Source organism: Mauremys mutica, chromosome 16, assembly GCF_020497125.1.
Source record: "Mauremys mutica isolate MM-2020 ecotype Southern chromosome 16, ASM2049712v1, whole genome shotgun sequence".
Taxonomy (NCBI): Eukaryota; Metazoa; Chordata; order Testudines; family Geoemydidae; genus Mauremys; species Mauremys mutica.
The window spans coordinates 23,621,913-23,641,754 of NC_059087.1; the positions used below are offsets into that span (position 1 = coordinate 23,621,913).

At 48.2% G+C, this 19,842-nt stretch overlaps 1 protein-coding gene and 2 long non-coding RNA genes across 6 annotated transcripts; 1 reads left to right on the forward strand and 2 right to left on the reverse strand.

The window, feature by feature from the left end:
- Positions 1-1,528: 1,528 nt before the first annotated feature.
- Positions 1,529-6,509, forward strand: LOC123351158. 2 transcript variants are annotated; one of them, XR_006573937.1, is made up of 2 exons: positions 1,529-1,955; positions 3,884-6,509. It is a non-coding gene; the product is annotated as an uncharacterized LOC123351158 (long non-coding RNA). The 2 variants fall into 2 exon arrangements; XR_006573936.1 differs by having other exon boundaries at positions 1,529-1,758.
- LOC123351159 lies at positions 2,433-4,905 on the reverse strand. The gene is made up of 3 exons (XR_006573938.1): positions 4,679-4,905; positions 4,496-4,578; positions 2,433-2,641 (listed from the first exon to the last, which is right to left on the reverse strand). It is a non-coding gene; the product is annotated as an uncharacterized LOC123351159 (long non-coding RNA).
- On the reverse strand, positions 6,299-19,561 carry HSPB8 (heat shock protein family B (small) member 8). Of its 3 annotated transcripts, none has more exons than XM_044990372.1 (4): positions 19,295-19,560; positions 18,542-18,935; positions 12,163-12,226; positions 6,299-7,567 (listed from the first exon to the last, which is right to left on the reverse strand). In XM_044990372.1, the coding sequence occupies exons 2-4, from the start codon at positions 18,924-18,926 to the stop codon at positions 7,408-7,410; spliced, it is 609 nt and encodes a 202-aa protein (XP_044846307.1). In that variant the 5' UTR covers positions 18,927-18,935; positions 19,295-19,560; the 3' UTR covers positions 6,299-7,407. The 3 variants fall into 3 exon arrangements, with proteins under 3 accessions (XP_044846307.1, XP_044846306.1, XP_044846305.1); XM_044990371.1 differs by having other exon boundaries at positions 18,542-18,968; XM_044990370.1 differs by having other exon boundaries at positions 18,542-19,561.
- Positions 19,562-19,842: the final 281 nt, after the last annotated feature.

A 19,842-nucleotide genomic window follows, 5' to 3' on the forward strand; every position in this document is an offset into this window, starting at 1 on the left:
GATACTGAAGTAAATATCAGCTTTATTAATCACATCTGCCCTGCCTGGCTGTCACACAGCATTGACTAAACTCCCAGGCCCTGCCTCATCACACACTGCACGCAGTGCAAAATCGGGGAATGGATTCTCTGTGGGTGGCGTCTTCTTCAGTTGTGCCGCTACCCTTCGCAGGAACCCAGAAAACTGGAGTTCCAGTTCAGCCTCATTATACCAGAGGGGTGGAGGCAGTGGTGAGCTGGAGCCGGTTCACATGAACCGGTTGTTAAATTTAGAAGCCGGTTTAGAACCGGTTGTCAAAGGGGTGGGCAAACTCCGGCCCGCAGGACCATCCTGTCCGGCCCGCCTGAGCTCCCAGCTGGGGAGGCTCCCCCGGCTTCCCCCCTCTCGCAGAGCCCGGCGCCAGCGCTCTGGACCGCTCCTGGGCAGCTCAGCAGCTCCTGCCGCTTTGAGCGGCGTGGTAAGGGGGTGGGGCTGCGAGCTCCAGCGGGCCGCGCGGCATCCATACACGCTGCCCTGAGCAGCATGGTAAGGGGGCCGGGCCGGAGCTGGATAAGGGGCAGGGAGCGGTTGGATGGGGCAGAGGTTCTGCGGGGGGGGAGTTGGTGTGGGAGTTTCGGGGATCTGTCGGGGTGGTGGGGTCAGGGCAGTCAGGGGACAGGGAGCGGGGTGAGTTGGGGAGGGGTGGGACCCTGGGGGGGGCAGTTAGGGTGGGGGGGGTCTCGGGCTTGTACTCACTGGGCGGCGCTTAATAAGCGGTTCCTGCTGCCGAAAACCCGCAGCGAGTGACAGACCCGTCGCTGAAGACCCGGTAGGGAACTGGTTATTAACATTCTGGCAGCTCATCACTGGGTGGAGGACAGAGGTAATGTTCAGATACAAACGTTTGTGAGGTGTGGGGAATCACAGGGAGAAAGTTTAGATACAGAGTCTTGATTCAGATCCATAGAGATAGGCCCCCAATAGGAAATTTTCATTCAAATCTGGTCTTTCCCAAGGATTGGTGCTGGTACGGAATAGGACCCATCTCTATAAGACAGTGGAAGATACTCAGCTGGTAGACACCAGCTGAGTGTCATTGACAGCCGTGAATCGAAGATGATTCACACCAGCTGAAGATATGTCTCAGTAAAATGTGATTCAGCTGTTTCTGTGGGGAAACAATCTCTCTGCAGTTAATGTCAGGTGATAAATTCTTCCATTCACTATGTGCTGGGGGGAAGCAATGTTTAACTAAGCAATTTGCCATTTGACCACTCTTGCAAGAATGTTTGGTGGCTGAAAAGTATATTTGGTGTTAACAAAACTATTTAAATGATCAAGTATGTAAGAAAATAACCCTAACTCTGTGGAACTGCCTAGAGATTTCAAGGCAAGGAAACCAATTCATATCTATTGTGACGGGAGGAATTTGTTCTATTCTAGCATACCTCTATTTGTAACTCACTGAACTATCTTCCTCTCAATGGTCTCCAGCTTAATTAAAAATAAATCCACAGGCTTCCAACCAGAAGCAGCATACTGTAGGGGAGGAACACTGTGGAAGTTAGCCAATTCCTTATAAAGTCTTATTAACCAATCTTGCCTGGTGCTTCAATCTCCTTAGAGAGAGCCCAGCATAAATCATTTGCCAAAACTACAGCCAGATAATTAGCTGCAATTGCTTCATCCACAAGAGCTCTCTATCGGGCACTTGCAGGGCAAGAAGAGCCAGGAGTCTGGAGGATTTGGTGAGCTGGCAAGAGGAAGTCTGTTCTTCTGGTAACAGCAAGTTGCAGCCACTTACAACCCAGAGGCTGATTTTGCATGATAGGCTGGATGTTTTGTATTTCTATCGGGATAATAGAAAAGGACTTTTTCTGGGGTAAAGATGAACCAGCTTGATTGAGAGAAAAGATTGGAGAGAGCCATTATCAGACAGCTGCAAAATGATCTTCGGGTTCAAGAGATGCCAGAGGGTTGATTGCTTTGCTGCCCTGACGTTACAGCTTGGTGGGGAAAGGTCACCTTGAGTCAATATAGTTTGACACACTGGCCCATGAGTGTTCCTCAGCCCAAACTGGATGTCCTCCAGCTGGCAGCTTGGAGCTCAGTTTGTATGGACTATTTATTCAATCCATGGTGTCTGGTGGGACTCCCACCCAGGGGGTGGGTGGGTGGGTGTGTGTGTGTGTGTGTGTGTGTGACTGTGACTTTTTCCACTGGGAAGTAAACTACCAGCTTTAAAGCCACCACTGTCGTATGAATTTTGATGAAATGTATGTGCCCAAACAGTCAAAGGTGTTAACATGACTCTGTTCCTGTCCAGCAGTTCTAACCAAAGTTGGAGGGGTTGGTATACAGAGACTTCAGCCTGCTTAGTACCATGGCAAACACAGAATTCAACACCCTTTTATTAAAGATACAGAAGAAGAAGGAAAAACAGTTAACTCCTTTGCAATGTAAAATATTAAATAAGCCTTTCATTTTCACACTATCCCTTATTTCCTTTCCCTTTTGCTGTAGCGAGTTTTTAGACAGAGGCTCCCCTGTTCGACAGTCTCTCAGATGGTATTAAAGATGATAACAGGGGAAAGAGAAGAAACATGAGTGGAGATGGGCTGGAGCTGTTATTGTTGGGGTTGGTAAAGTCCGATCCTGTTTCCTAGAAGTCAAAACAAGACAAATATGCACAAAAGGGGAGAGAAAAGAGCAAACACAGAAAATGCAGCTTCTGCCTCTGGTGTTGATTCTCACTTGTGTAGCAGGCATCGGCTTGTCACAGTCCTGGAATTATATCAGGAGGCCTTTTTGTTTGGACCAATTCAGTCCCGCTCCCTTTTACACCTTCCTCCATCAATATTTGTTGTAGGTTATTGTGACATGTTATGAATTTGCCTTCACTTTTCACAGCCGAGCTCGCAATGAGGGTAAATATGTAGGCCCAATAACAGCTTAGCCTCTTTCTGTTCCCTTCCTTAAAATCCCCTCTTCCGTAATGCATTCAGAAACTGCCCTCTGGTAACAGCTCAGCAGATGGTGAGTTACGATTGCAGTTATGCATTGTGCGCAGCGCTAGTCTGTATTAAAACACCCAATTATTTCTATTACCCCTTTCTCCTTCACTCCTAGTCCCCATCTGCCTGTTTGCTTCGTCCGCCTCATGTTTTGTCTTTTAAGCTGCTCTTTTGGGCAGGGACTGGCCTTTCCCAGGTTTGTACAGCACCTAGCGCAATAGGACCCCAACCTACCTGAGGTCTCTTGGCCCTACTGCCATACAAAGGATTAACTCTGATGCTAGCTGCGTGATCTACACAAAACATGAGGTGCAGCTGCAGCAATAGCTCTTAATCAGCAAGTCTTGCTGGAACGTGCTGTCTCTTGCTGCCCTAAGGGCCAATCCCAGCCCCTTTAAAGTCAATGACAGAGTGATTGACAGCCGTGGGAGCTCCATCAGGCCCTCGGTCAGGAAAAAATAACATGGCCTGGGGAAGCTTGGCAGGATTTCCTTGCTTCCATCTGTTCTCCCCCTTCCCTCCCCTCTCAAAAAATTCTTTCCAGCAGGGTTAGCGGCAAAAAGAAACCTAGATTGAAATTTTTGTTTAGCTAAGCCGGCCATTTGCTGCGGAATGACCTTGTACCCGGCTCTCATTGTAAATATCACCCAGAACATTCCATGACTCAGGCGCTCTCTCTCTCTCTCTCTTTTTTTTTTTTTTAAGGAACCCATCGGCTCAACAGCCTAGTCTTTTGAGTTAGCTCTCGATGGGCGGGAGCTTGCCTGCCTTTGCTAAGCAAGGCAGCAGGATTCAGTGTGCCGGCATGAAGAGACTGGGAGCTCGCAAGGTAAATCGTACTGGATCCCGTGATTCATCCAAGGCTGTAATAATTTGTGTTTTGTTTCCAGGCTCACGTGAAATAGTCTCTGTATATCACTGTCCTGCTGAACATATACGTGGCTGGTTGCAGTAAGTCCTTTGATCCCATGGAAACTAAAGGAGAGATTCTCCCTCAACCGAGAGCAGGTGCATGTTCCAAGGGGCTTAAGGAGATGGTGCTACTCCCTTTGAAAGTTGTTCTGTTGCTCCCCACCCTTGTCCAGCTCAGTAGTTCCAGCAATGGCTCCTAGGGGAACTGAAGGCAGGAGAGGGTCTGCAGAAACATCACTGACTGAGCCTAGAGTTAGACCCTGCCTAAGCTACAAATACAGCCCTGTCCTCATAACCAGCTCGTGCCTCTCCTGGCTGACCCCGTGACAATGCAGACAATGGAGGTGTGTCCAGCTTTTGCCCCAGCACCTCCCTGTGTATCTGGTGAGCTGTGTTTGTAACAGTGCATTCTGGGAAACTCTAGGAAGCTATCCACTACTGTCTGCGATAGGAGAGCCCATGCAAGGGGGGCGGCCGGCCATGATACCGTAGGGAATGAGCCGCAGCCCAGGGAGGGTCAGCTTTGTTGGTGGCTATCACAATTTAGGGGCCAAGACTTTCCAAAGACGCTAATGGTTCTGGCTACTCACCTTGCAAGGGCCTTATGTTCAGAGACTGAGTGCTTGGGTCCGTCTGAAATCCAGGCCCCTCTAAGGTGCCTCACGGTGAGCACCTAAAAACAAGTCACTTTTGAAAAATCTTAGCTCTGAGTTCTAACCACATCTGCCCCCTCTGCGGGCCCAGCCTGTAGTTCCGAACAAAGCGTGGTTTACCTGCCAGCGCCTCACGGAGCAGCGAAGATCCACTCCCTAAGGGCAGCTTCCGGGTGCGTCGGTCCTCAGGAGCAGTGGGGCTGGACAACGCTTGGCTCAGCCTGGTTTCCAGGAGAAGATAAACAACAGGATCTGTCTTGCTAGGTGGACTTCTGGTTCTGCTGTCAATCCGCTCAATCACGTCACCCAACCCAGCCACCTGGTCCCTTTTACTGAGTGTGAGGAGTTGGGCCTCCCCTTCCTCAGAGCTGGCTCTACCTTCTCCTAAGCAGCTTTACCCTGAGGATGCACAGCTGCGGCCCTGATTATGGGCAAGGGGGTTAACTCTTTCCCCACCGGCCGAGGGGCAGGCTCTGCGCAGCCCATCACACTGTCTCAGTAGGCGACAGATTCCTGCTCATAGAAGACCCCAGCACCACCTGGGGCAAGGCATGCTGGGATTTCCTGCTGCACCCAGAACAGAGAGGATTCAGGAACGTGGTTGCGGGGGGGTTCTGTCCATATGGGCAAACCCCGGTGGTGAGACCTGCTTACAGCAAGAGGGACGCGTATCAGCCTAGGCTGCTGCCATGGTTCGCTGCCATGGTTTCCACCCAAGTATTGACCATATTATTGGAGGACATCACCCACGCCACTAACTGGTTGCAATTTGTTTACGAGTTCTAGTAGGAACAGGGCCTTGTACTGATAAGAAGTGCGCCGGATGGGAATGTCTGAACTGAAGAACATTCAGCATAGTTGTTATGGGGAAAATTATTGTGCCAGTAACATGCCCATTTTGCAGCACTGTAGTATGCATGAGGGAGACACTGGGAACCATTAAAACCCCCTAACAGTAGAGCTTGTTGAAAATCAGAGTTTCTAGCATGTGGAAGATTCTGATATTTTGAAATTTCTTTTTGTCCAGAGTCAGGATGAAAAGTAAAAATATCATGGAATGGGAAGTTCTGAAACACTTCGATTCAGAAGTGTCCAAACATTATGGTTTGTGGAACCAAACTGAAGTGTTTTGTTTCTACTGGATTCAACATTAATCTGCGTCTTTCTGAGCTGCTGCAGTGCCCTATGGGAGTTGTTGTTTGGGTGCCTCCTGCCACCTTTCTCCTCTATGGGCCAGGTTCCTGGCTGGACTGCATCTCCCACGATACATTATGATCATGTGACTCCCATGATGCACTGCAGCAGTTCAACCAGAGGGGAGATTATTGTGCATCGCTAGAGGTACAGTTCAGCTGGGGAGCTGGGCCTACAGAGGCAAATGGAAGCATGAGCCTGTAACTCCCACTAGGCACCGTGGCAGCTCAGACTGACAGATGAATGTCACACTGATGCAAAAAGCAATATTGTGTTTGCTTTCCTGACAGAGTATAAAAAAAAATGTCAGCAACACAGATATGATCCCCATGGAAAATTTTGATTTTGCAAAAACTGCATTTTCCGTCCAAAAAAAGTATCTTTGTAAAATTCTCAACCAGCTCAACTTAACTTACCTCCTGTCCCTCCCCACAACTCCCACCATGAAACTCTGCTGTGCACACTCCTCCCTTGGAGACTCGGCTTTCTGCCCTCCCCCAAACCAATCAAATCCTAGCTGGTTTCTGGAAAGACAAACACAACAGCTAAGAATGTCAACTACTTTTATTCATCAAGTTTGTCCAATAAAAGCACAAATCCTCTTTGGAAAAAAGGTTCCAAACATGCACACAATTTACATTTTGAAATATGTCAGATCTGTCAGTTTGTCTGTCTATGAAGCAACAATATCTTTCCATCGCTAGTGCAGATGCTGGCAAGAGGCTGTTTAAAGAGCAGTCGTTCAAATAAGGACAAAGAAAAAGACGCACAATTGGTATGACTACAGAGTTGCATTTGAATTGAAGAGGAGAAAAGATTTTTGATATTGTCATAAATATTCCATCTCTAACATATAGCAAAATAATAATAATAATAAAGAAGACATCCACTTTGTTCTGTCTGATATACAGATAAACAATATTGGAGCATGTAAGACCTCTATAAAACCTTGGTGAAACTGTGGGCTGGATTGGATACTTATTGCTGAGGGGGAAGTGTCGAGGAGAGAAGTTGGAGCTATGGAGCTATCTACTCCAGTTTCAATAAGACTCGCTAGGATCAGAGCCTGGGAGCAGTTTGTAAGGGGATTTCAACAACTGCTTGGACCTTGCTATGGTAAATTCTCTGCCCCATGCTGGTCAGTGGCAGCTACCGGAGAAAAATGTGACCAATAATAGGGAAGTGCAGTTTGGTCTAGTAATTAAGGCACTCAACTAGAAGTCTAAGAGGCCTGGGTTCTGTTCTTGACTCTGCCATTCACCTTGTGTATGACCTCAGGTAAGTCACTTCGCCTCCCATCCTTCATCTGTCTTGCCTATTTCAGTTGTAAGCTCACTGGGACGGGGACTATCTACGACTGTTAGTATGTCGAGTGCCTAGCACAACAGGGCTCTGAGCTCTCTTAGGCCATCTAGGTGCAACCGTATGACAAAGAACAATGTTAGTAATGGTACGGGAGGCTTACAGTCAACCACCTTCTCCCAGTGCAAAATCAATCTGATTTGAACAAGAATATGTTTGTAAAATGTGAGGAAACACGACCCTTTAAGAAAATATCCAATGTACGCTTCCTTTCAGCTAACGCAATCACGTCTGGAATTGGAGAGAAATCTTTTCAGGGAGGGAGTGGGAAGAAAGGGAATGGGGAAGACCCTTTAAGCACAGGTTGCTTCTTGGCTGTCCATTGGGATCTCGTTGCCATAGCTGCTGTCTCCGTACTGGCAGTAGGGAGGGATCTGTGGAGCTTCAATGATCAGCAGGCCCTCTGGCGATAAGGAAGCAAAAACTGTGACAGGATCCACCTCATATGGAAGTCTGAAAAGAGGAATGGAAAATTATGGGGCTGCCAATCACTTTTCTTCAGTGTCCACTACGTTGCTTTCCCCTGTAGTTTTTAGACAAGCACTTGCGGCTGTTACCCGTGGTGTATTTTCCAAACTGGGCTTTGTGGGAATTCCATTTTGGCATCACAGCATCCTATGCTCCTACATCATTACTGACGTGTCTGTCCTTTGTATTTTCCACTGGTAAACACTGCCTGGGAACAGCCAAAATGGCTGCTGGAGAACACAGCTGCTCCATAGAAAAGCAGATGCAAGTCTCTCAATAAATTGACTCTTAACCATAGACAGATAGTTCAGCTGTAGGGACCATCAAGTCAAGTAAAATGTCTCCATTACTCAAGGTTAACAAATATTGTGGCAGGGTCACTTTTCCTAATAAACAGCAATTAAATATTGTGGGGCACATTTGAGTTATTGAGCTGTATATTTTTCTTGGCAATCTAGCCTTATACTGTATTGCACACACCACTGGAAATCCACATTCGTGGAATGGGTCTAGCCAGTGTCACTTTCAGAGAATATGGTTACTAATAAATTGGACTAACGGCAGTTAGGAAGAATGGTCCTGTGGCTAATGCCCAGGACGGGGAGGCAAGAGTCTTGGGATCCTTAGCCATCCCTGGCACAGACTTGACTGAGTCACTTAAATAGATCTCTCTGGGTCTCAGTTTCCCCATATGTGAAATGGTAGTGATAGTATTGACATACATCATGGGCTCTTATGAGGCTAGATTGATTAATGTTTGTAAAGAGAACCCCAGATGGAAAAACCATAGAGAGATGTACAAAGAATTATTTAAATTAAATTAATAAACCTCAAGCAGACCCAGAAACTCATTTACCTGCACGGAGAATTGGTAATGCCTTGTATTATTCACTATTAGAACTGGGCATGTTCTGTGGATGTTTAAAGACCTCTCTTAGCCTCTCTTTTCACTATAAGGCTCCCTGTTTAATCTCCCCTGCAGACATGTTTGACTGGATGCCACTCACAGTTTATGCAGCTTGAGCGTCTGCAAAGCACAAGTAAATCATCTTTATATCACAGCCTGCATCATGGCCAAAAAAAAAACCCCAACATGCCCAAATAAGGAGCCTCTCTGACTGGTTACTAAACTTGCCTGGGCTGAGCAGCGTAAATCTGCTTTCATACTGTTGTCTCCAATGTTACCCAACCAGTTTGTACTCAGACAGACAGGCTTGCTTGCGTTTAGCATCTGGGCAGAGAAGCCTCCGTGCAAAGTTTGGTTCGATTTTAATTTCCAAAGAACTCCATCATTCTGAACTCTGCGGATCGGACCCTCATTTGCTCTGCAGCGTGGCTCACCATTTGCGCCATTCATTGTGACTGGTAAACTCTGGCACTCACTGTGCACTGGTTTAAAGGAGGGAGCAAGGTGCAGGACAATGGTAATTGGGCCCTGGGTGTCTAGTTTTGGGGGCTTGGCAAGGGAATGGCCACAGAGCCACAAACCTAAATCCATTCTGACCAGGGAACACGCTTCCCCCAGAGGCTGTTACAGCCCATGGACACTGGTAGTGGCAGGAGCGCAGCCACTCCCTGCGACACTCCTGTGGTAGGGGGGGAAATCCTGCCTCCATAGCCCCACTCAGCTGCTTTGCTCCTTGTCCGTTTACTCAAGCTTAGCACCAGCCGGGCAGCACTTGGCTCTGTATGCACCAACACACCGACTGCTGGGCTGGTAGCAAGGGGCCCGAGTTTGATCTCACGCAGGTAACTCCGCTGACATCAGAGCTTTTACTCCTGACTTACACCAGTGCAAGTGACAGCAGACTCAGACCCAAGGTGTCACCTCTGGCATTATGCTGCAGAAGACAGGAAAGGGGTGTGGGGGGGGGAGGCTGTTCCGTCACAGCTGCACACACAGAGAGGAGGTCTGGTAAGGTGATTCTGAGATTTGAGGGCAGAAATAACTTTTTTTTTTAAGGGCTGGAGGGGGGAAAACTAGTATCCGAGCACAAGAGGATCTCATTTCACTGATGGCCACACTGACCAGCCCGACCCATTTGCATTATCCTAAAAAAGCTCCTCCCCTTACCAGTTCTTATCAGATAGTTTCACCAGGCAATAAGTAGGGGCCTCTTAAAGGAAAAGTCAATGGACCTGTCACCTCTCACTTGTTGTTAAACAAACGCCATGGCCCAGTTGAAAAGCGCAATGCAAGTCACCCAGGGCCATGGTCCCAGTCCAACCAAGCACCTGAGCACACGCCTAACTTCAAACAGGAGCTGTTCCACTGGCCACTATTTAAATTATAAACATTCTGAAGTGTTTTCCCGGCCTGGGGCCTTCATTTCCCTTTTTATTGTCTTTTAAAGAGTGAGCAATTTTTGTGAGTTAAAAAAAATATATCCAATGACTTTTTTTTTTGGTGGCTGAGTATCTTTTTTCCTGATAGTGTTGACGTCTCCCGTCCTTCTGGCTTTTGCAGGTTGTGACATAATTTCTTTGCTCCCCCCCCCCCCCCGCTTCTCTTTATTTCCCCATATATGAACATTCCAGCCAGTTCCAAAAAATATAGTTACAATAACCATAGTTAGGATTACGGCTGGGCAGGCGTTAAGAAGAGATCTTTTGTTTTGCCTTAGTCATGAAATATTTATAAGCAGCACGAGCTAATGAGACATTCGCCTTGTGTTACAGATCCACCATGGGACTTGATCAGCCACAGCCAGGAATATCACAGGAAATAAATCTGTCAAGTCCTGCTGTGCGCTGAGAACGCCCACCCTCTGTAACCCTGCCCATTTGTCCAGCCTCGTTCCCCTCCAACCTGCCCTGCCCAGGCTTTCCTGGTAATGGAAAGGATATTTGCAAAACATGTTGTGACGTGCAGATCTAGCCCTGTCTATATTCGACGGAAGCTTAAGGTTAAATGTACGGATTACGGTAAAACACTGTCACCCCAACCACAACAGGTGCCTTCGTGGTGGAAAGAAACCATAAGGTAGTAGAATTAGAGCTTGGAATTGTTGGATGTTTGTTGATTTCTAACACTGGGCCCTGCTATAGAGCATTTCAAAGCTGGGGAAGGCATTAGTCCTGTTTTGCAGATGGGGAAACTGAGGCACGGAGCGGTTTAAGTGACACAGCAGGTCAATGACAGAGACGGGACTAGAACCTAGGTCTCCTGCCACCCAAGATTAATACAAATTCAGTTTCCCCATCAACAGGCGTTTCCTTGAAATAGACACAAGTTTGCAATCAGATTTAATCTGCCCTGAAGTGGAGGAAAATTTGGAGCTGGGTTTTGATTTGACCTGTTCTCTAGAAGTCAGCAGTGAAATTTGGGAGCGTTTGGGCCTGGGGGTTTGTTTGGAATCACATTTAGCCTCACTCCTGACTCACAGGGACCGCCTCCAGGGGTAAGAGTGGAATTTGTCCTCTTTGGCTTCTTTTCTAAGCCTTCCAATAACGGGCCTGTTTTCGCATGGGCACCTGTTCAGTAGGAGCTGGATGGAGATACACGGACTCATTCCACCACGTGGAAATACCTTTCCCTGCCACTGTCAGGCTGAGCTGAATTTGAATTAGTGAGAGGCAAGAGTGTTGCCATCAGCGGTGCAGTCTTGTGGCTTTAAATTTCAGAGAGTTCTGGAGTGTGAATCATTCACACAGTGAAAGTACTAGGGACTTATGTGGTTGGGTTTTTTTTGTTATTATTACTCATGTGCTCATAAATAGTTCAAAAATATATTGTGGAGTCATTGGTCCAAATTCACTCATGATGTAACTCCACTGAAGTCAATACGATTACACAAGGGTGAGCTTGGCCCCCGCAATCCCTTGTGCCAACACAGACTTGGGCTTGTAATAACAAACCTTGAAGGAATGTGGTTTGCGGGCAGGGAATTCAACACTTTTCAAACACATCTCACTGATTTATGTTTCCCACCCAGCTGCGCAAGCAGCCAGACTTTATGGCTGCGGTTTTCAAAGCTGTCCAGGGGCTTTAGATACACAACTATTCATTTCAGTGGGCATGCGGACTCCAAATCACTGAGGCAGCCTTGAAAATCTCAGCCCATGGAGTCAATGCTGGGGGGTCCTGCTGAAGGGGATGCAGCTGATGGCTTTTTGCAGGACTGACCTCTGTATTAGGGAGTAATTTCAGCATTGGTCTCAGTATTACATTCAGGTTCAGTAATTGACTCCAATACATGCACTTGCAGGCCACCCTTTCAAGCTAGTGAGGTTACCAGTTTGCCCAGCAGTACACGCCTAGTAACAGACTTTCGCATCCATATCAACCTCGTTTGAATGTCAGGAGGATGGGTATGCGTTAGGGGCACAATCTGCCCATGGGCCTATCCCATTATAATCAATGGGACCCAGATCATCTGAGAGCAGAACCTGGCCGTTGATGGATCACAGGGAGCTGAGGGAGAGTAGCTTGATTGCTTGCTCAGAAAATCATTTCATGCTCTCAAAAATAAAAGACTCGTCATCATTCCTAAGCCCTGATCTCCTCTGTGGAATGAGAGCCCCGTGTGGGCAAGCCACATAAGAAAGAACTGAGAAACCACAGTGTATATTATACATACTGGATTTTCTTGGTGAAGTTCTTGGAGACTATTCCTCCTTCTTCCTGTTGCTCTTCATGTTTGCCTGGAGGGGACAGGAACACACAACAACAGTGTCTCAGACAGGTGTTTTACCAACATGCAAAAAAAGTTCTACTCAGATTCTCCTCCCCTGCCTCATGTTCAAATCTCCCTTCATAGTTTGACCCAGCAAAGCTCTTGCTTCTGCAAGAGCCTCCTAAAAGGAAAATAATATGGGGAGAAGCTGATGGTGAAGGAACCTGCAGTACTAAGCCCAAAATTTAACAGCAAACAGGCACCGTGGGAGAAGGAACCCTGCCTTCTGCATCTAGGTTAGTGGGCCTAATTCTGCTCTCCCTTACACCAATGTAACTACATTGGCTTCAGTGGAGTTGTTCCTGATTTACACCAACGTGAGAAGATACTCAGGCCCAGGTTCTCAATGTCGAGTCGTAAGCAGGTGTCATGGGCTCAAGACTGCCCTACCCTTTTCATAATGCTAAATGGGAGAGGATCCTAGCCAGATGGGATGGAGGTTCCAGGGAGATGGGTGGGTATGGAAGAGGTTGAGGAGCACTGCTCTAAGACAACCTTTGCTGAAAGCCTAATCTTATTAGAGCCAAAAGCATGTGGACGATCCAGGTTCTAGATGGGGCAAATACAGAAAAACCTGGTCTCACCTCCATGTACTACAGGTCCAAAATAGGAATAGGCTAACTGGGCTGTGCTCGCGGAGGCCCTGTTCCTGCACCATTAAAGCCAATGGGAGCCTTGCTATTGGGCTTCAACAAGCCCTGCAATGTCCCCGATCCAAAGGTCTCAGCGCCCTAGAACGATCAGAGCAAGTCAAAGGTTGTGTGGTGAGAAGGAATGGAGGTGGTGGGCGGTGACAAAAATTGTGGGTTAAAGAAGATCCTTAGAATGAAGGGTAGCAAGGTGTTTGCATGGCAGAATGAGACTTTTTGAACAGCTGGAGGTTGGGACAGATCAATAAAACAACTAGGAAAATCTATTTCGAATTCACAGGCAAGAGAGTTTAAATAACTTGAATCGTTGACAGGTGAGGCCTTGGTGGGTTCTGGTTTGCTGACACTGCTGGTTGCTTCGTATTGCTGTAATGAGCACAGAGCCCCAGACAATGGGGATAGTTCCGGGATCGCTTTGCGGAAGCACCTGAACATTTGAATGCATGTAAGAATGGGTGCAGATACCACAGCAGCTGAAGCATGTCCTGTACCGCCACCTGTGCCCATCAAATTATCAGCCCTAGAGAGTTTCCTACCCAGTGTTATGGAAAATGGTCATGAATCCAAGGGTGATACAGTGCGGGAGACTTAGAGAAGTAGCAGTAGCCAAAAAAGTGAGGCTACATCTTGTGGAGGACTGTGACAGTCCACACCGCCACCTTCTTCTATTTCAAATCCTTCCTTAAAGGTAATCTCCTCCAAAAGGCCTTTGACCCCAGTTCCCTAACCTTCCAGCAAGTTGAGCATGCCAATACACGTGATTATGTCTCCCTGTACTGGCTGGGCCTAGAAATTCTAGAGCAGGCAGCTTCTTTCTCTGCTCTTCCAGGTCTTCCTCCTGACCAGGCTCTCCCTTAGCTGGTGGAGCTCCCCTTGCAGCCCAAGTGGTGAAAACCTGTGTTTTGGACGCTGAAGGCATGGAATGACCACGGGAAAGCTATCTGTATGTGGCCATGGTATGCTATACTAGCATAAAAATTGAATGAAACCTGGAATTAACAAGGTGCGCCGAACTTCCCTGCTCACTCAGTCATCCTGGTTTTGCCAACCCTGCGTGTTTAAAAATCTCCCTTCCCCCAATCATGGCATTGGCTTAACAATCATAGAAAAAAATGCCTTCTGAGGCTTTAGGGTCACACTCGGGTCACATTTCCACACTTCACAGCCAGGAGGGCTAGACAGTTACCTTTATTGTGTAATGACAGCTGAGAGTTTCACCTGATCCCATGCCTCCAGGAGCTGGGGCTTTAAGAAAAATCACTAAGTAGCAAGAGACTCTCAATAAAATCTCATGAGGTGGTCACACTGTTGCCCCCTTATCTGGCACACTTTGCGTGCTCCTTAGCTATTAATAATGGACAGATAAGCACCCTCTGCTACATAATGCTCAATAGTCTAATTCAGCAACTACAGAGTTAAATTCTGGAATGTAGCGCATGGCTTAATTGGAACATCCTGTGTCAGAGACCAGTGCTAAGGGTGAAACATTATTGCTGCTTGTTCTGGGACAATGTCTCTAATTAAACCTAGGGCGTGTCTGCAAAGCAACAGAATGGCAGAAAACCCTGGGCCTTGTTTCTGTGTTTAAATGCAAGTTTAAAATCCAAGTGGATGCTCTGTGAGTCTTCATTTCCTGGCAGATGTATAGATCAGAGGCCTCTGGTAAATATACTACAATATAGATGTGGAATAATAATCAAATTGGCCTGATTGCGATCTCACATCTGCATAAATCAGGGTAACGCGAGGGTGGCAGCATCCAGCCAGCGTCCAGAACGGAGCTGGATAAAATGCTTCAGACAGACAAAAAACTCTCTTTGTTGAAAGATACAGATTCACGTTGACCTAAACATTTTGTGAATGTGTGTAGAAAATTCGCTGTTTCAGTCACTCCTCCCCCCAGTTCTGAAAAAAAAATCAAAATGTTTGGTTCAGCCATTGTCTACAGCAAATGTTTGAATTATTTTTTAAATTTGAAATGATTTTTTCTTTCAAATTTTACTTGATTATTGTTTTAAATGTACAAAAATCCAAAAATAAAACAAAACATTTAGTTTGGCCCAAAACGATTCTCCACCCCCACCCCCACTTTTTCGGTTTGGCCAATGAGCCAAAAAGAATCAGTTCTCTGCACCGCTCCAGCTAGCCCTGAATCAGCCCCTGGCTGCGTCTGCTGCGTCTGCTGACCCAGTGGCAGAACTCGCCATAAGCCACTAAATCTATTTATGGAGCGTGGAATGCTTCCCCCCCCAGAAAGAACCACCCCAAAGTCAAACACAGCAGGAAGAAAACTGGTTTCTAGCTGCTGCTCCTTGATTCTCTTTCGCAGGCAGATTCCACCGTAGCGGGAGTGGATGCAACTGCCATTGACTTCACCTGCTAGGAGTTACCACTGTCATATTCCATGGCGGAAGTGGCCCAAAGAGCAGGCATCAAGCACCAGACCATGTTCCCGGGGGAGGTTACTACCAGCAGGCAGCTCAGACATGATCAGTTCCCAGACACAAGGACGAGCCTTCTCCCCCAGCATGCTCCCAGAGCGAGGTGCTGATCAGAATGGGGGGGGGGGCATTTTGTCTGGTTCATCCAGCCAAAAGCTTATTTGTCACTTTAAAAAGAGAGTTTGTCAGCCAGAATCCCCCAGGTTCATCCCCGCTCTAGTGCAGAAATCCCTTCTGCAAGGGGGAAAACCTTTCCTCGTAGTTACCCTGCTCCTGTGGCAAGACTTGGCAAGCAACAGCTCTCTGCTGCTCTCCCTAGCCTTAATCCTGGTTATGGTCACTTTTGCTGTGGTTTCCCGAAACCTTTGAATCATAGAAATCCAGGGCCGCCCAGAGGATTCCGGGGGCCCGGGGTCTTCGGAGGCGGGGGGCCCTTCCGTTCCTGGACCCGCCGCCAAAGTGCCCCGAAGACCCGCGGCGGGGGCCCCCCCGCTGCCGAATTACCGCCAAAGCGGGACCCGCCGCCGAAGTGCAGCCTGGTCTTCGGCGGTAATTCGGCGGAGGGGGGCCCCGCCGCGGGTCTTCGGGGTATTTCGGCGGCGGGGTCCCGGAACGGAAGGGCCCCCCGCCGCCGAATTACCACCGAAGACCGAGCTGAACTTCGGCGGCGGGTCCCGCTCCGTCTTCGGCGGTAATTCGCCAGCAGGGGGGTCCTTCCGCCCCGGAGCGGAAGGACCCCCCGCCGGCGAAGACCGGGAGCGGCAGAAGCTCCTGCGCCCGGCCACACAAGAGTTTGCCGGACACCCCGGAGCGAGTGAGGGACCCCGCTCCAGGGGCCCCGAAAAACTCTGGTGGGGGCCCCCGTGGGGCTCGGGGCCTGGGGCAAATTGCCCCTCTTGCCCCCCCCTCTGGGCGGCCCTGTAGAAATCCAAGCCTGACGAGATCCAGAAAGCTGCCGTAGTCCAACCCTCTGTCAGCATAAGATTTTCCCAATACTTTGCCCACTGTAGCTTGATGGGTCATTGCGCTCCAATGTTTTTGCATTGTTTTGCTGCACGGCCAGTCTCCCTCCTGACACTTCAGACTGAAAGCAGATCTCTCTGGACTCCTGCCATGCCAGGAGCGGCCTGCTCCTCTTCCTTCCCTATCCCCAGCACAATCCTCCAACTTCCTTCCCCAGGGGCTGGTGCACTTCACCAGAGCACTTACAGCTCAGCTCTGTGAAGCAGCTTCTCAGCTGGTGTAAATCAGCAGGGCTCTTTTCAAGTCAAAGGAGCGACACTGATTTACAACAGCTGAAGAGCCAGCCCTGGTTCTTTTACTTTTCTTTTCTTCTGTTCAGAGCTTTCCTTCCCCTTGGCGCTTGCTAGCAGGGTTGTGCAGAGAGAATCTCATCAGGTCTTTTTTTTTTTTTTTGGTCCACTTTATGTTTTCCTGGTAACACGTTATTTTTAATGCTACATTAATTGCTGGGAAATCACAATAGAATTTTTATGGCCTCCTCATTGAGCGCCCCTGAATTGGCTCCATCATCAACGTTATTGCAGGGGATGCTAAATGAATTAACAATTAGACACCACATAAAGAAAGGGTTTTTTTTCCCTTTCCAGGTTATTTCTTTTGTTGTTTCTGCTCTGTTAACCTCTCCCTTTGTTTCCCAGCATTATGTTCTGTTTCCATCATCCTTCTCTAACTCAATCGCACAATGTATGTGCTCTCCCCTCCCTCACTTGTTAATCCTCCCTTATTTTAAAAACTCCACTTAACTCTTTCTGGTCATCTCCGTTTCCAGCCCCCTTCCCCCTCCTGTTCCTTTTCTCTGGTTGTCCTTCTCCTTTAGGACCTGTTCCTGTTTGGGGGAGGGGTGGAGAGTAGGATCATTGCAGCATTCCTGACTGCGGGTAGCTGCTGAATGCCTGAGGACACTGTAGCAAGACACTGTCCCTTTAAAGGAATTTCCCCTTGGGACCAGAAACTCTGGAATTAACAGAATTGTCTTGGGGCCCAACCCTGCCAACCCTCACTACTGCCATGATTGGGGCTATTGACTTCATGAGGACTAATCACTTCAGTTTAACCCAGTGAGACTTGGTTGGCATGACAAGTGTCACCAGAGGGTAAACAGAGAAACAGACCCAGGTCTCAGTCTGTGCTCACTGTGCTCTGCCCTGGATAGAGCTACCCGCTGTGTAGGATTTCATCCTGTGTCCAGCACAGTAACCAGGCAGCAAGTGTGTGCAGGTTCTTCCTGTATAGCAGTGAACGCTCTGTGCTTTTCTGGGCTGAGATTTTCAAAGTTACCTATGTGCTTTGGATGCTCAATTTCCAATCCTTAGGCAGCTTTGAAAATCTCACCCCTTGCCCGTTGCTTAGACTTTCACCCTATCCAGTTTAAGGAAATGAATGTCCTTGCTAATAACAACCAAGCTCTTGGAAACTGGCAGAACAGTTCAACCTCTAGGCCAGGGGTAGGCAACCTATGGCACGAGTGCCGAAGACGGCACGCGAGCTGATTTTCAGTGGCACTCACACTGCCTAGGTCCTGGCCACCGGTCCGGGGGGGGGGGGGCTCTGCATTTTAATTTAATTTTAAATGAAGCTTCTTAAACATTTTTAAAACCTTATTTACTTTACATACAACAATAGTTTAGTTATATATTATAGACTTATAGAAAGAGACCTTCTAAAAACGTTAAAATGTATTACTGGCACACGAAACCTTAAATTAGGGTGAATAAATGAAGATTTGGCACACCACTTTGGAAAGATTGCCGACCCCTGCTCTAGGCCCTGATTCTTCCCTCACACTAGTGTAAAACAGGAACAACTCCATTAAAGTCCACAGAGTCCCACTGCTGTGAAACTGGAGGACGCAGAAGGAGAATCAGGCCCCTCAAGCCGGTTAACCTCCTTTATTTCTCTCAGTCTGGATGCTGGGAGTAGCCCCGTCAGTCACATGTCACTTTCCCTGCCTCAGGCTGCAGTGTTTGGGGTGCACATGCTACAGGGGACTGTTCCTTTGTTAAAATAAAGCTTACACAGGATTGGCAGAAACGCCTGGAATTAGTCATTTGAACCTTAGATTTTGTAAGAGATGTTTTTTCTTTTCTTTTTAGGACCTAGATTTATTTCCATTTCTCTATGTTCCTTTTTTCTGCGCTTCCCTTCCTCTGCTCCCTGTCCCTCACTCACCTGACACTTCCACATAGCCGTCCTTGGTTTTCACGGTCAGCTCCTCGGGTTTAAAGCTTTGCACGTTGACACACACCTTCCAGGGCTCCCCAGAGAAGGGAGCAGGACTCCGACCTTCAGGGTAACTGCCAAACCTGGAGCCGTATCCAGGCGGGGGCATGCCAGAGGCTCGGGCCATTCCTGAGCGCAGTGGACCGGGCCAGGTACTGGTCAGTCGTGGCCGAGCCCAGTCCAGCAAGTCCGCAGTCAGGTCCCCAGAGAAGGGGCACATGCCGAAGTCATCGTCCAGGAGTCGAGAGGACAAGCCAGGCTCTCTGAATCGGTCTCGGACATGTCGGTGCCTGGGGGAGTAGTGGCAGGAAAAGGGCATCTGGCCGTCAGCCATGATTTTCTTCTAAGTCAAAAACAACACTGAGTGAGGACAAACCTGCCAAGGCACAAGGAATGTCAATGTTTGCTTTTCTGTTCCTTAGTGCAAAGTTTCCCTTGAGAAAGTTCCCAGGATTGCGTCATCCACTCACCCAAACCAGAGGGGGGGGGGGGACTGCTGTGCCCGGATCCTGACAGTTTATATTAGTTTATACCCGTTCCCCAAAACAGACACAATAAAAAAAAATCAGGGCTGAATCATTCAAAGATTTCAAAGGCAGGGAGCAGAGAATTCAGGAGGCAGGGAGCGAGAGGAGAGAAAACGTATCCTGTTTGTTTGAAACTCCACACAAGAGAAAGTGGGAGAGCGAAGAAAAAAAATACCTTGTTGGTGAAAAAAATCTCTTCGAGGGAGCGAGAAACCCCCCAACTTAAGACGCTTGTTTCCTCGGTCTACCTGCTGCTTTCCCGTCCGATCCCTGGCAGGAGCTTAAATAAACATTTGTGCTCAGAGTCGAGAAACTTCTCTAACATTCCAACCAGCTGGGAGCCTTCTATTTATATGGAGTTCGGGGCTGGGGGCTGTGCTTTGCAATCCTTGCCGTGTCAGCTGGGTATTTTAGAGAGGATGAAACACCCTTGGAGAATCTGTGCTGTGACAGCTGACCTCTCCCACTGGGCCGGGAATACTTACGTGGGACAGCCAAGTTTAGGCAGCTTTCCTCACTTGCCACTCCTTCTGCTCTGCTCCCTCCCCGCCTTTGCTCTCTCCCTAGCCCACAGCAGCCCACATGCTCCGAACAGCTTCAGAGCTGATTGCATCCCCCCTCCTGTCACCATTTTAAAATACCCCCTGGCCCAAAAGCTGATCAGAGCCCTCGCTCGCCTCTCACTGTAAGGACACCTGTTAGCAGGGGCTGACTGAGCCAGGG